General features: G+C 34.6%; 1 protein-coding gene across 2 annotated transcripts; it reads left to right on the top strand.

Moving 5' to 3' along the window:
• Nucleotides 1-244: 244 nt before the first annotated feature.
• LOC125075959 lies at nucleotides 245-14,233 on the top strand. Of its 2 annotated transcripts, XM_047687844.1 has the most exons (7): nucleotides 245-503; nucleotides 991-1,075; nucleotides 1,285-1,318; nucleotides 2,087-2,133; nucleotides 3,655-3,748; nucleotides 4,771-4,913; nucleotides 13,661-14,233. In XM_047687844.1, the coding sequence occupies exons 1-6, from the start codon at nucleotides 351-353 to the stop codon at nucleotides 4,904-4,906; spliced, it is 549 nt and encodes a 182-aa protein (XP_047543800.1). In that variant the 5' UTR covers nucleotides 245-350; the 3' UTR covers nucleotides 4,907-4,913; nucleotides 13,661-14,233. The 2 variants fall into 2 exon arrangements, 1 of the variants encoding a protein (XP_047543800.1); XR_007120267.1 differs by lacking the exon at nucleotides 3,655-3,748.
• Nucleotides 14,234-15,127: the final 894 nt, after the last annotated feature.

Here is a 15,127-nt window from a genome sequence, read left to right as displayed (position 1 = left end):
ATTAAAACTATGATAATTACATGATTTTTATTGTTTTTAATTATCCCTCTTTATGATGTTCATGTAACTATCATTAAATAATATAAAATAATAAAAATATACAGATGTAGATTTATTGTTTTTTAATTTGATATTTTGTTACTACTTTTTTTTTAACATATCTGCAATTTTGCTCTGTGCTGGGGTTGGCAACACTGCCACAACCACAAGTCACAATTCACAAACACTATGTATTATTCTACTCTATGGTCACAAAGTACTAATACTAACGCTGCAGTTGTTTACCAAAAGTGTATCAATAAAAAACTATATTAATATAAATATAAGAAAATTAAATTAAATATAAGACAATGGTTATAAAAGCAAATACTGATTTACAAAGTGAAATTGAATATAATGAATTTGAAGTTCCTAAACCCATCAAGAGGCTACATAAAAATCAACACGCAACAAACGCTAATCATGGAAATTCATGCCAAAAACCTACGTGCACAAATAACAATGTAAGTTTTATTAACCTTCAAACAAATTAGTCTATTGAATAAAGAAATTAAATAAAAGAAATCCCAATATCTTGATATCAAATGACCATTGATAATACTAATAACTTTAATTAACAATGGTTAAGGTGATTAAAACCTTAACTAAAACATGACTAATGTTAGGGTCATCTAAATACTACCTAACTATCAGTTATTCTACTACCATCAATACTTTATAATGCTATAATCTGGTTATTGGTAAGTGACACCTCACTGGTGAAGTCCAGTGTAATTACAGTTGTAACAGACACAATCTCTTTGGAAAGACTTACAGCTTCGGCATAAGCAGACTAAGAAATAGTTTATACCTAACCCTTGTAATAACAATATTTCTAAATATGGTGAACATGACTACTACATATCATCAAGTGGGATGTTTACTGCTATGTGACATTTATAGCTATATATCATTTAAAAAGTCATTAAATATTATGTACAAATTTTACAGGAACCCAGTGTATCAAGTAACAGTCAGCCTTTACAGAGATTCAATAATTCCATTCTGACAATGGAGCTACATCACCATCCCGAAGGTAAAATGTTAATTAAAGTTCATTCTATACTTTAAATGCTAACAGGCATGAAAAATTATTTATAATTTGGCTATACTTCAAAACTTCTTACTTTAAATTCACTCATTTGTCCATCTCGGACTATCTATTGATGTATTTTATTTTTATTTCTTAACTGTAAAAACAGGGTATAAAATGCTTGATGTCATACTATCATGTTATTATTACAGAAACTGCTTCACATCATTCTTCTGTTCCTTATGAGTGAGTAATTATAAATTTACTTTATTGAAAAATAATAAAATTGTCTGATCTGTGTGGAAGTGTGTGACTGTAATCTTAGACTATTTTTCTATGAGCATTGATTCAGTATAAAGTATCATTTTCTCTCAATTAACTCACAAGTTCTTCTTTCATTATTTTTCATAATGCATAATTTTAACCTACTTTAGTCTCCAGTAATCATATGCTATGATGTTGATGGAAATTTACGTACATTTTCAAAGTGTATTATGTTTATTGGTTTGTTTGTTACATCTGTGTGTTAAATGCTTTGGTATGAATGTTTGCCAGTACAGACTAACATAGCCGTTAGGCTTTCTAACAAACGAAGGCAGAGTATTGCTTTGTTTTGGTTGTGTGAAGACCTTGCCATCAGATGCACAATTAGTTCATTTTTTTTTTATGGCATACTATCACATGGACCACCTGATGGTAAGTGGTCACAATCGCCTATAGACAATGGCACTGCAAGAAATATTAAACATTCCTTTCAACGCCAATGAGTCACCAACCCTGGGAACCAAGATTTTATGTCCATTCTGCCTGTAAACACGGGAACACAACAATACAGAGTACTATTGTTTGGCTGTAGAATATATGACAATCTCATTCCTCTTATTTAAACATTATACTACAATATAATATTTGCTCTTTATACTAAATAATATTACATGTTTTTTTAATTATTAGTAATCTGTATTTCTAAGTACTTATTAAAATTATTAAAAAATGTTATAATTATATTTTCAGAGAACAAAACAACTTCATTGCTCAACCGTGTACTCCATCTAACCAATGTGAGTATAACATATACTAATATAATATAAACGTTTTATATGTATGGTAATATTCTCAATAATATCATATAAAGTGTTTTTGTTAAGTTTTTTAAAGGTTGGAAAGGCCATGCTATGAGGTCATTATTTTTTAATATATAGGCAATGCGAATTTGTTATTTTATGGTTTTATTGAAGCGATTGTTTTACATTTTGTAATATATTATGTATTAACAATTTACTTAATAAATAACACATAAACCAAAAATATTAATAATTACTGTGATGTAAAGTCAAGTTTTTTGACGATTATTCTAAATGCATTTTGCATCATGTTTCGTAGTCTTTATTCAAATTCAGTTTTCATCCAAATCTTTGGATATATATATTACAAATTAAATATTCTTAACCTTAATGGAATGTTTAATAGGTTTTAATTTAATCTGACGTGGTGGCGGGTTGAGCTAAATGGGGTGAGGCTTCAAGGCCAAACTTTCCCTACATTGATGCTACGTCCGATAGATGTCACTATCATTCATATTAAATCGCGCTAACAAAGTTCTCGTTCGCTGCAATATATCGTTCAGAGCGTTATGACTATTTATAACTAGTTGTAAGTGTTGAATTTGTTAATTTTAATACCATTTGACTGTCAACACCTTCAATAAACAATCAAATATAAATTTTTCGAAACGGGTGGAACATCCCGTGTTAAGTCTCGATAATTTCCACATAATACTTAATCTATGTGTTATTAAGAAGAGCCAGAATGGATTAGTCGGTAGAACGAAGATAAAAGATACTATGATTCGATGCATAAAACTCTGTCACACATGTTAACACATGTGTGTGCACATCAAATTCGTTTATTAATCGAGGTATTTCTAATAAATATGAATATACACACAAATATACATTTTAATATATGCGGGTGCATTTATATATCAGTTGCACCCCTGACTTTGTCCGTTTGAAATAAGATTTTTATTTACTTCCCTATCGCAGCGCCACTTACCGAATCCAATCCAAACACATATATATATATATATATATATATATATATATATATATATATATATATATATATATATATATATATATATATATATATATATGCACATAAATCTCCCGTACATGTATGTAACTATGGACTCCTTTTGAACCGTTGGACCGATTCTACTGTATTTTTTTGACAATTTTACTGAGTCCCTGAATGGTATTTAAACATATATAAAGAAGATGTTAATTCTTGAACCTTAATCCAGATATTTCGAGTGGACTAGAGCATGTTCATTAAATAGTATGAAAACTGAACGTAATTTTTATTTATGTTACACGAGATATTCCATTATATTTTTCCTTCTGAATTTCAATGTGAACAGGCAAATCTCATACAAACTTAAAAAGCCTATATTAAATTATACTATACTTAAACTTTACTTTGAGTACAGTACAGTTGTTCCTAGTTGTATAAAAAATTGCTAGCTCCGCATGCCGACCATTTAAAATATTTTGCGATCTTACTTTTTCTTTCTTCTTCAGCTCGTAATTTGCCAAAAAAGCGAAAGCTGCGCGGTCGCCGTGACCGTCAATGTTCAAAGAAAACATGCGCAAATTGCGAAATAAGCGAAAACAGGTTTGATTGTATATTCTTGTTAAATTAATAATAGCAGATAACGCTTTACGTATAGTGTGGTCACAAGCTTTCATTTGAAATTACCTTTTCATATCTGTGGGTTAAATTTTGCAACTCAATTTTAAATAATGCAAGCTAAGTACTAAGCAATATGAGCATATTTAGTTAAGATAATATGAAAGCTTGTTTATATCAAGACTAGTTATAAATATTATATTTGTAAGAGTTTTGCGAAATAATTATCATTGTGTGTTAATGTTAAGGCCATTTTATTACCTAAACTAAAACACTGCGAATGTAATAACAAATAGGCACTTTAAGCGCATTATTTGTGGAATATATTTTGAATTTCATACCGTACTATGATGGTTACAATCTACATTCCGAAGTATTTTAAAAATAAATCGAACTGAAGGTAGTGGTCACCACTACCCATGGTCGTTGATACTAAGAGTTATGAACCCTTCCTATCATTGTGAATGCGACGCCAACCATAGGAACTATGATGGTGATGTTCTATCTTTAATTACAAATTTTTAATCCTTCTGCTGTGCAATTTACCGATTTTTGTTTATCGCTTGATTGATGACATTAATATGAAATCTCTATATGACAACTGTCATTATTCTTGGTAGTAGGGCTTTGTGCAAGCCCATCTGGGTAGGTACCACCCACTCATCAGATATTCTACCGCCAAATAACAGTACTCTGTATTGTTGTGTTCCGGCTAGAAGGGTGAGTGAGCCAGTGTAATCACAGGCACAAGGGACATAACATCTTAGTTCCCGAGGTTGGTGGCGCATAGGTGATGTAAGGAATGGTTAATATTTCTTACAGCGCCTTTGTCTATGGGCGGTGGTGACCACTTACCATCAGGTGGCCCATACGCTCGTCCGCCAAACAATGCCATAAAAAAAAATATAGAGATTATTGGTTCAAATCGACAAATGTCAGTTGTGACCGTGTTGTTATTATTATATGTTTGATTAATATTAATCTCACAATAACAATGTTAATTTCAGGTTGCGGTATACCGAAAAAAAAGTCGAAACTATCAGAATGACAAATGAGTTACTAAGGAAAAATATTTTCCTATTGAATAGGAGGTCTGAACAGTTGTGCAATATACTCGTCGCAACCGGATTAACGGAGCAGTAAATTCGAAGTAAGTACATTTTTACTTATTTTTACTGAGCAATTTTTTGTCGTAAATTTTATTAGGTAATTTTAAATTGATATATAATATTTCTTAGCATGTCGAAATACTGTTTTATAAACTAGATCTCACTTGGGGTCATTTGCTTTTGGGAACAACTTATTGTCCATATTATTTTATTTAATTATATTCCACTAAACTTTATATAGATATAAATAATCAAAGCCTCGGCTTAAGAAATTCTGGAGACAGGAATCGAGCGTGTTCAAAATAATTTATAATTCTTTACCGTACATGAGGATGTCGTAATGAACAATGAACATGGCACTGGTTCATGACCACAAGCAGCTTTTGATTCAATTTACGTTTGGGTCATTTGATGTCCTGTTCTGTATTTAAAACGTGCGAAACACATTTTCGTATGTCATACACATTCCACGTTTCATCACAAGTGAGAATCTGAATTAGAATCATATTCTGTGGTGCCCATTGGTGGCAATCCCAGCCCTGGTTTGGTCTTTTCTGCAAAACGGCCTCACGCGGAAAATAGGAACGTTACCAAGATTGGGCTAACGCATCGGCGTCTCGTGATGTAAACACCAGCGCATTCAAAAAGGAATATAACTCTGCATCTAGGTCTTACAAAGACGTGATGGCTAAGGCGAAGACGGAGTACATTGGCAGAATTGGCGAGAGACTGGTGCGCCTCCCTTCAGGAACACCTGCGTTCCGGTTTCTCGCTAAGGATGTCTTAAGGAATTTCTATCTGCCTTACTTTCCATCTTTGCACAAGGACGGTGATTCATTGACACATACCGCGAAGAAGAAAGCTGAGCTCTTTTAGGTTCTCTCTTCGAGTCGAATTGGGCTCTGGATGACCGAGGAAAGTCATCACCAACAATCCCGCGATGTGATACCACAATTCGGAAAGTTAAATTCCGGCAAAGTGCAGTTCATAAAGCACTTCTTTCCTTGGACATTCATAAGTCGAGTGGAACCGATGGCATCCCTCCAATTGTGCTACGGACATGTGCTCCCGAGTTGGCACCGTTCTTACCGCGTCTTTTCCCTATGCATCCGTTCCCTAAAAACCGCTCAGACCCATCCAACTATAGGCCTATAGCCCCTGGAGTCCATTAGAAACTGCCAGCTTCTGCGGTATCTAGAGGAGTACCAGCTGATTAGCGACCGCCAATACGGTTTCCGTCGGGGTCGCTCTGTCGGTGATCTTCTTGTTTACCTTACTCAGTAGTCGAGAGCAAGGAAGGGGCATTAGCAGCCAGTCTGGACATAGCGAAGGCCTTCGATCGCGTGTGGCACAAAGCACTTCTTTCGAAGCTTCCTTCCTATGGGCTACCCGGGAAATTATGCAAATGGATTACCAACTTTTTGGCAGATCGGAGCATAAAGGTCGTTGTCGACGGTGCATCCTCCGACTTAAAATTCGTCAATGCTTGTGTTCCACAAGGCTGCGTTCTATCACCCACTCTGTTTCTTTTGCATATCAATGACTTGTTGCAAATCAGGAAATTATGCATTTACTGCTGTGCAGGCGACAGTACTGTAGAAACCTTATACAACGGCCGTGCTAATATTTATCGGGAAACGTCGATGAAAACCGGAACAAACTTGTGTCCGAAATCGAGTCTTCTTTAAACAAAGTCTCGAACTGGGGCTGGCTAAACCTAGTCCATTTCAACACCAAAAACACGCAAGTTTGCGCGTTAACCGCAAAAAAACACCATCCATCGTATCTCCACGATTTGAGGACATTCCGATAGCCGCCACAGCTAGTATTGGAATACATGGCGTTGATATTTCGAGCCTCGTTCAGTTCCGCGGTCAATTGGAAGGCAAAGCCAAATTGGCATCAAAAAAGCTTCTTTCTTCTTCTTTCTTTCACATCGGCCCATCGCCTAAGGCGCTATACAAGGCGCAAATTCGGGCTCAATGGAGTACTGTCTCACCGCTGGGCGGGTGCTCCCCAGTACCAGCTCCTTCCATTTAACCGTATCCAACGTAAAGCAGATCGAATTATCGACGATCAATTACTTTCCGATCTGCTTGATCCTTTGGCTCTGCGTAGAGATGTTGGATCACTCGGCATCTTCGAGGTGTTTCGAGGAATTGTTTGGATTAATCCCGGCAGCTGAATTTCACCTTCGGACATCTCGTCAAAATTCTAAGTTTCACCCGCACCACCTAGATGTCCAAAAACCCAAAACAGCGCGTTTTTTATGACATTTACTGCCAGCTTTCGCCGGCGGTTTTTCCGAACCGATACGATTTGAGAACCTTCAAGAAAAGATCGTACTCCTTACTTAAAGGCTGGCAACGCACCTGCAAGCCCCCCGGTGTTGCAAATGTCCATGGGCGATGGTAGTCACTTTTCACCAGGTGATCCTCTTGCTCGTTTGCCACCGCCTATGACATAAAAAAAACATCTCATGTTTGTGTGTGCTGATTCAACAAGTTAAGGCAAGCTTCAATGCGATTTCATTTTTATTCAATGACTTCGTACGGTTTTCAACATCGTAACGACATGATGCACCACCATCATCATCATCAAAGATTTCACGCCTTTCAGGGTGGTTAAACGAAATAAGCCTGAATATTATTTACGAATACATTTCGGTTTTCTTTTTTCGGTTTCTCATTTCGGTTTTTTTTTTACAAAGTAAACGGGACAATGGGCGGGCTTAATGCCTGAAGGTATTCTATGCCAGTCAACCTACAGTACAACACCAGTCAAACAAAAAACCATGAAGGCGGTAATTAATAATTAAGTCATCATCATCATCAGCAGCCCATACTCGTGCACTGGATATAGGCCTCTCCAATTGCACGCCACTGCGATCTCTCTTCACAATCAACAATACATAACAATATATGTACATACCTATATATATAAAAAAAAACATTTACATACATACCCATATAGTATCTACAAAATAAATATTGATCTATACTTTCTATAGTAAAAACATATATATAATATAACATAATAATAATAGAAGTCATAAGAGTAAGGGGCTTTCTGACAATATGTGCTCACGTAGACGAGTTTTAAAAGTAAATTTAGAGGTAATATGTTCGTATGTACTTTGTTCCATATAATAATCGGATAGCCTGAACGGAGTAAAAATTAGAGACGAAACCGGAAGTGTAAGTAGGGACAGAAAGAAGGTAGGAATTCTTGGAACGTAGTTGACGATTGTGATTATGACAAAGAAATTTGAATTTTCCTTTTAAAAAAACCGGGGAAATAGGATCAAAGAGAAAAGAGATGAAGGTAATCGAATGTCTCTACGTTGTCGATATATATATATATATATATATACCATTTTAATTTATCACGATACTGAGAGATATGGTCGAACTTACGAAGACAGAAAATAAAGCGCAGAGAGTTATTTAAGAGACGATCAAGTTTATCCAGTTGATTTTTGTTGAGATCGTATTAACATACCTCTGTATAATCAATTTTGGGAAAGACCAAAGCGTGCACAAGTAAAATCTTAGTCTTGATGGGAAGAAAATTTCGAAATCGATTGAGACACCTTAACGTGGCTGTAACTGAGCGACTAATATCAGAGATATGCAACTTAATGTGGAATCTATATGAAAACCAAGGTCTTTTACATGATTTCGTTAAGGAATATTGATGTCATTGAACAAAACTGGCCGGTAAATATGTTAAACCCAGAACGGCGATAAGGCGAGAGCTCCCAATAACGATCGCCTAACATTTATTGATTGACCTTTACACCGAATTTTTGAGACCACCTATTTACACCAGCTAGATTATTATTAATAGGTGCAACAGCCTCATTTATGTCATCCAACTTGGTTTGATAGTAGAGCTGCAAGTCGGCGTAAAAATGATAAGAACAGTTGATGTAAGGAGTAAGGAGATTTATAAACAGAGAGAAAATAAGAGGAGATAAAAAGCGACCTTGTGGTACGCCAGTATGAAGATCAAACCAATCGGAGAACGATTGACCCAATCTAACTGCTTGCTGGCGGCCGCGATGATATGAAGAGGACCACTCCAAAACTAATGGCGAAAACTTGAGATGTTCGAGCATAGCAAGGACAATATCATGATCAACCATGTTAAAAGCATTAGAGATGTCGATTAAGATTAAAATTTTATTTAACCATTCTATTCTCCACACCATCCCGAACATCCTCCGTGACTTTCAGAAAAGCGGTAGTTGGAATATAACCGGACCGAAAACCCGACTGAAATAAACTATAGATATTGTTAATAGAAACGAAGGAGGTCACTTGTTTGTAAACTGTAAGTTCAAGAACTTTATACATAAAGGGTAGGATATAAAATCTGGCTAGGATTAGATACTTTAGGAAGAGGAATGACAAAAGTCTTGCGCCGAATTATAGGGAGCATCCCGGATAACAAGGAAAAGTTAAGAATGTGAGTGATAGCGGGCAGTACTTTATTTACAATAGAGGTAATCATCAAACGATTGATACCATTACAACCAGTAGCATTTGATTTAATTGAGAATACATTTTTACAAATTTAATAATCAGTTATCGAAGAAAAGACAAAGTTGTCACTTGAAGAAACGGCCGTAATTGAGGAAAAGTGTTGAGACAACAACTGTTCTTTCACGCTTGTTTAACCCCATGGTTTGAAGGAACTTCCATACAGTGGCCGTGAAAGCATTGGTAATATTACTGTGACAGTAGTGGCGCTTTGCTGTTCTCACCATTATATTACACAAGTCGCTCGTAGATTTTATAAATGTACCAATTTTCAGCACTTCTTTCATTTTTGTATCTCCGGAAGGCGCGACCACGTCGTGTCATGGCCATATGCACTTCTTTTGTTATCCACGGTGCTGGTGGTCGCCTTATCTAAATAGGTCTCAGTGGAGCATGTTTATCGTAGAGCGATAAAATGGACGAGTTAAAATAGGAGACTTTATCGTCGAGTGACGAAGAACTGTATACCACTGATAGGTCAAGTAAGTTCGCGTCCCTCATTAAAACCACATGATCGATTTTAAAAAATTGCGCACCCACACAGTTGGAGGATTAATTTTAGGATGTCTTAGTTTATATGCCAAATATAAGAGAACAATTGTCCATGTTTGAAAACAGCCACGATAGAGGAAATCAAAGTTACGTCTAACCAAGTATCGGGAGCATCCGAATTAAGATTAGGTAGGACCGGAAGGAAGAAGAAGATTGATTTTAAAAAGTTTGAGAGTCGAAGAGAGCGAGTATTTGATTTTAAAAGGTCAGTGTTAAAATCACCCATGATAATAATATGTGAATAATCCGAAGACAGCGATTCAAGGACGGTTTCTAATGAATTAAAATAATCACAGGTCAGAGGGCAATAAATAACTCCAAGAACAGCATGAATGTCCTTCAGTTGGACTTAGAGAAAAATGAATTCAGCAGTGAAAGAGAAAGCAGAAGGAGAGGTTAATAAAATTGTATAAGATACTTCGCTACGGAGATAGATAGCAACGCCTCCACCACCTTTACCTGTTCGGTCATTCCGTATCAGAACAAAACCGGGAAGGCTATAAAGGTTAGAACTAAGTGTAGGTTTAAGCCAACTTTCAGATACCAAAATGGCATCTACAGGGGCATTTGAAAAGGTGTCTAAGAAATCAGAAGCTATAGAGTATTTGAATGACAAATATTAAAAGTCTGAGAACAATTGAGAGGGAAGTTGCACAACAGAGAACCAGGAGTTTCAGGGCTTCTGTAAAAGATGTTACATCTTTGCTACTTCTCTATCTACATCAATAGAGGCAGTTAGATTCTCTTTAGATTCTATACAATGTCTTGAGGCATCGGGGAGCTTAACTATAACATTGCCTTCTAACGTCCAACAGTTTCTCATTCCAAGAGTTCTACGTGCGAGGAGAAACAGTGATTGGCGCTGATGAGTTAAGAATTCAGATACAACTCAAGGAGAACTTTTTAGGCTTGCCTTCTTCTTCCACACAGATGCCTTAAGATTCAAGTCGCTGCTTCTCACAAGAATGGGGCGAGATTTATCCTCAGTGCTTTTGCCTAGGCGATGACAGGCAATAATTTTATCAGCCGTAGCAGCATTTATGCCAAGCTTATTAATACAAATGTTTGAAATGGTTTTTGCAATATCTTCATTACCTTCTTCGGGTACTCCATTGAATAGAAGATATTTTCTTCTGTGCCTCATTTTAAAGTTATCAACCACTCGGTGTATATGAGCAATTTGTTGCCGTAAGATGTTTATGATTGCCCAAACTTGTTCCTTGAAACAATTGAATTCACCATGAAGACTATGTCAATATTTTCATTTCCTTAAATTTGATCCTTAGAAGTTTATATAGCAAGATAAAATGTTTTAATGGGTTCCAGGTTATTGCTCGAAAAACCCTTATTTGCATGTCAAAAAGCGTATATGTATATCGGTTTCATTACTGCAAAGTAAAATGCCGTAAAACATTGTAATGTTAGGTTTGACCACGAATGTTGAATCTACTGCAAACTATATGAGGGCTAACACTAAACTTGGGGTTTTTCTATCTAAAGAGAAAATATTTTATGTCAATGATGTATAAAGATTTCTCATTTAAAAACACTTTTGACAAATCAGAGAGGGCATAATTCATCTTTATATAGTTATCCATCCATATTGACCATTGTTTCATGTTGTACACGATCGAAGATTAGATAAATCACAAAATATCCCTTACTAGAGACCCGCCCCGGTACGCACGGGTGCAATGCTGATACTAAATATAGTGCACAATGTCATTATACTCGATGTTCACAGCTTTTTGTCATTAGACGATACAAACCGCTATGTCCTGCAATTTAAATATGTATATAATATCTTCGAAAATATTCATTTAAATTACATTCTGTAATGGGCCATTCTGTGGGCCATATTGATCTATAGTAAATGCACAATGTATTTAAAGTACTTAATTGGATTAGAATTAATGCTGTATTACTAAAAATCGTTCCCTAAATAAGCCATTATTTCTCGTAAAAAGTTAAAGATAAAAAATTGTTATTGTGGATTATCCCTATGAGATCGACATATACTTTTGTTCAGATTTGGTTCAGGGTTCTAAAATTATCTCTACTATCTATTATGCATCTGTTATACATAAAAACCTTCCTCTTGAATCACTCTATTTATTAAAAAATCTGCATCAAAATCCGTTGCGTAATTTTAAAAATCTAAGCATACACAGCTGGGACAGACAAAGCGGAAAGCGACTTTGTTGTATACTATGTAGTGATACATGTTGTGAATTCTCCGAGGCTTCAAAAATATTTTTAATACTAACCAGCATCAGTTTTTAAGCGATCGCTTGATACAAATCGTTGTGTAGCGACTTTTACACTAATACCATTATTTTAAGCTAAAGTCTAAATATTACTTAATATAATATACCTATGTTAATTTTAGACTTCATCGATCACCAACGATCAAATAAACAAATCTCATCTTTATGCTGTCTTACAGGGTCGGTGTATATACATCTGGAAATATTTCCAGCATTAAAAGTAACCTATGTTATTGCAGATTATAATCTATAAAGGTTCCCCATTGCAGATCCGTACAATAGGCTTGTTTCCACTAATCATAAATCGGATGGCTTTGAGTTTCTAATGATAAATCATGATAATTAGTAAATAAAAAAACAACTTTTCTACAAAAATAATAAAAGATTAATTATATTTTTGGAAAATAAAATCGACAAAATGAGGCATTTAATCACGTGACATTAAACACCAATCAGAGTCGCGTGACGTCACACCTCGCGAAACAAGCGCGTGAAGCGCGGAACGCTACGTTGTTGCTATCAATTATCATTATGGCAGATAAACTGGGGATACTACTTGGTTCTGGATCTTTCAAACACTCTGCGATTATTGACAAAATTTGTTTTTTCAACATATATCTTCTTGGCATTCGAACTTCGTTGGTATACAACCTGGTTTCATACGCACTTGTGTCTTTACCCATAATATGATACTCTGTATAATTAGTCATATCATTTGGCAACTAAAAAAGTAAAAAGAGTTTGAATTATTACATTTTATAAAACAAAATAATATTTTAACTCAAACAAATCATAAAATCCTATTCTAGTCCTAACATTTTATAGGTTATGTGTGATATATTATATTTGCTAAAATCATTTCTTTTACTATACATTTATAAATAGATATATCAAGTTGTATTTAATACTTACATCGAAATGATCTTCACAGAAATAAATTGTGGAATTAGTTGACAAAATAAGAGCATCTTGCCTCCATGCCATTTAACCACTTTATTCGTATTTATTTATTGTTTGGTACGTATATGAATAATTTGTCTGGCGTTTTTATCGTTGTACTTTCACATTGGGGCACCATACAGTATTTATAATACGAGGAATTCATTATTTATTAAAAAATACAATTGACTGTCATACACAAACACGGCTGTTTCGCGAGGTGTGACGTCATTCAAGACGCCATGACAATCTTGGCCTTTTTCGCGGTCAATTTCAAGTTCATTTCTAAAAACTCAAAATACTAACATAAAAAACCTATTTTTCTTAAAATAGTATATTTTTGGGGTGAAATAGATGCTAAGCTATAGTTTTAAACTAATTTCCAAATTTTGTCAACTAGCCTATTGACATGATTGTGTAACAAACTTCAATCCATCCGAATTTAGGCATTTATAATATTAGTAAATTTGTTTTTTCTTGTTTCAGAACATGGACTGGACCATCTTCATGAAAAGAAAAATAGCAATTATTCTACATTATCTATAATAATTGTATTACTCACTATATATGTTTTTAAACAAGGTTTTTGTTGAATCTTTATAAATAAAATTATATAAGTATCAATCGATATCATCATTGGCATCAAATTAATGCTCGTGTTATATACTAATGTGTAATTCGAGAACCTTGGATTGACAGAGACAAAAATGTTTATTTAAAATGGAAGTGATTACACTTGCTTATTGATAGTCAAAAATCTACGACCGAGCCGGAAATATACAGATACGGTCCTTCATCGTTTTCAAAGACGACTTGTATATATTTGGTGAATATTTGTTCGGGTGGAAGTTATTGCAGATAGCTGCAAATTTTCGTGTTATCTCCCTCAATCCGTTTGAATACGAGCTGTATTCAAATTAATGTTTTTCCAACATTAAATACGACGGTATTTATGTGTATATCATTTTATTTTAACAATAGGTTAATAAAGGTTTGAGACCTTTACCATATTTTTATGTTCTTGTAAACACTTCTTCTTTAATAAATTGATAATTTGTATTTATTGTGCTTTTATTTTAAAAGGTGTTCGTGAGTTCATGTTAAGTTCGGGATCGGGATAAATTTAAAATTATATATGTTTCGAATACGTAATTTAAGATCAGGAAATTTAAACGGATAAAAGAATATCAAACATTTTACCGTTTTCGGATAGGGTTACGGATGCGAAATTATTTCGAATTATTCGATTGTTTCGGATACCAATAGAAGGTTATTTAGAAATTCTATAATAGAAAAACGAATAACCTTAAATACAATAAGCTACATTATAAAATCATGAAAAAAATGTTACGGTTATGGAGCTCCATAATTTGAGCATCCATAATTCAAATCACAGGTCGGGTTGATAGAAAGTTATTAGGTTTGTCTGACGAATAATTTTATGGTAAAATGCGTAACCTTCCATGCCTCGGAACTTAAAGCCGATGGTCCTGCGCCTGAACTCTAATCAGAAATGGGAAATTCTAAAGGGAATATTTGCATTATAATATTTTCCGCGATATTGACTAGTTTCTATTGATTTTGCTGTAACCGAAATCGTTATCAGAAAGACATCATCACGTTAGTATACCCAAAAAAATTGAAAAGTATTTAATTGTTATCAGAGAATTGTTTAGATTTGTTATTTCAAAGAGGTAAATATGCAGCGCATCATAAGTCGAAACGACCTTATTTGTTAACCTACTTTATTCCTCATCCTATTAACGCAAGATCCATGAAAAAAAAATGTCCATTAATATCTAGATGGTTTCGATAAATCACAACAATGAATGAACAGTCTGAAAATATTTCGTATCCAAAATTTACAAGAGGAGAAAAGTGCATTTTTGCGCATTTGGTGCTCACTTTCTCACTAACATTGCTCGTTACATTAATATACTTGGTTCATTTGTT

Source organism: Vanessa atalanta, chromosome Z, assembly GCF_905147765.1.
Source record: "Vanessa atalanta chromosome Z, ilVanAtal1.2, whole genome shotgun sequence".
Lineage (NCBI taxonomy): Eukaryota > Metazoa > Arthropoda > Insecta > Lepidoptera > Nymphalidae > Vanessa > Vanessa atalanta.
The sequence above is the reverse complement of the archived record's forward strand: the minus strand, read 5'-3'. Positions and strand labels throughout refer to the sequence as shown.

Bases quoted from the DNA above. Each gene is read 5' to 3' on its own strand.
- LOC125075959 (XM_047687844.1), top strand. From the start codon at position 351: ATGGTTATAAAAGCAAATACTGATTTACAAAGTGAAATTGAATATAAT. The intron at 1,076-1,284 runs GTAAAATGTTAA...TTATTATTACAG, and splicing joins GCTACATCACCATCCCGAAG to AAACTGCTTCACATCATTCT. The intron at 2,134-3,654 runs GTGAGTATAACA...TTTCTTCTTCAG, and splicing joins GTGTACTCCATCTAACCAAT to CTCGTAATTTGCCAAAAAAG.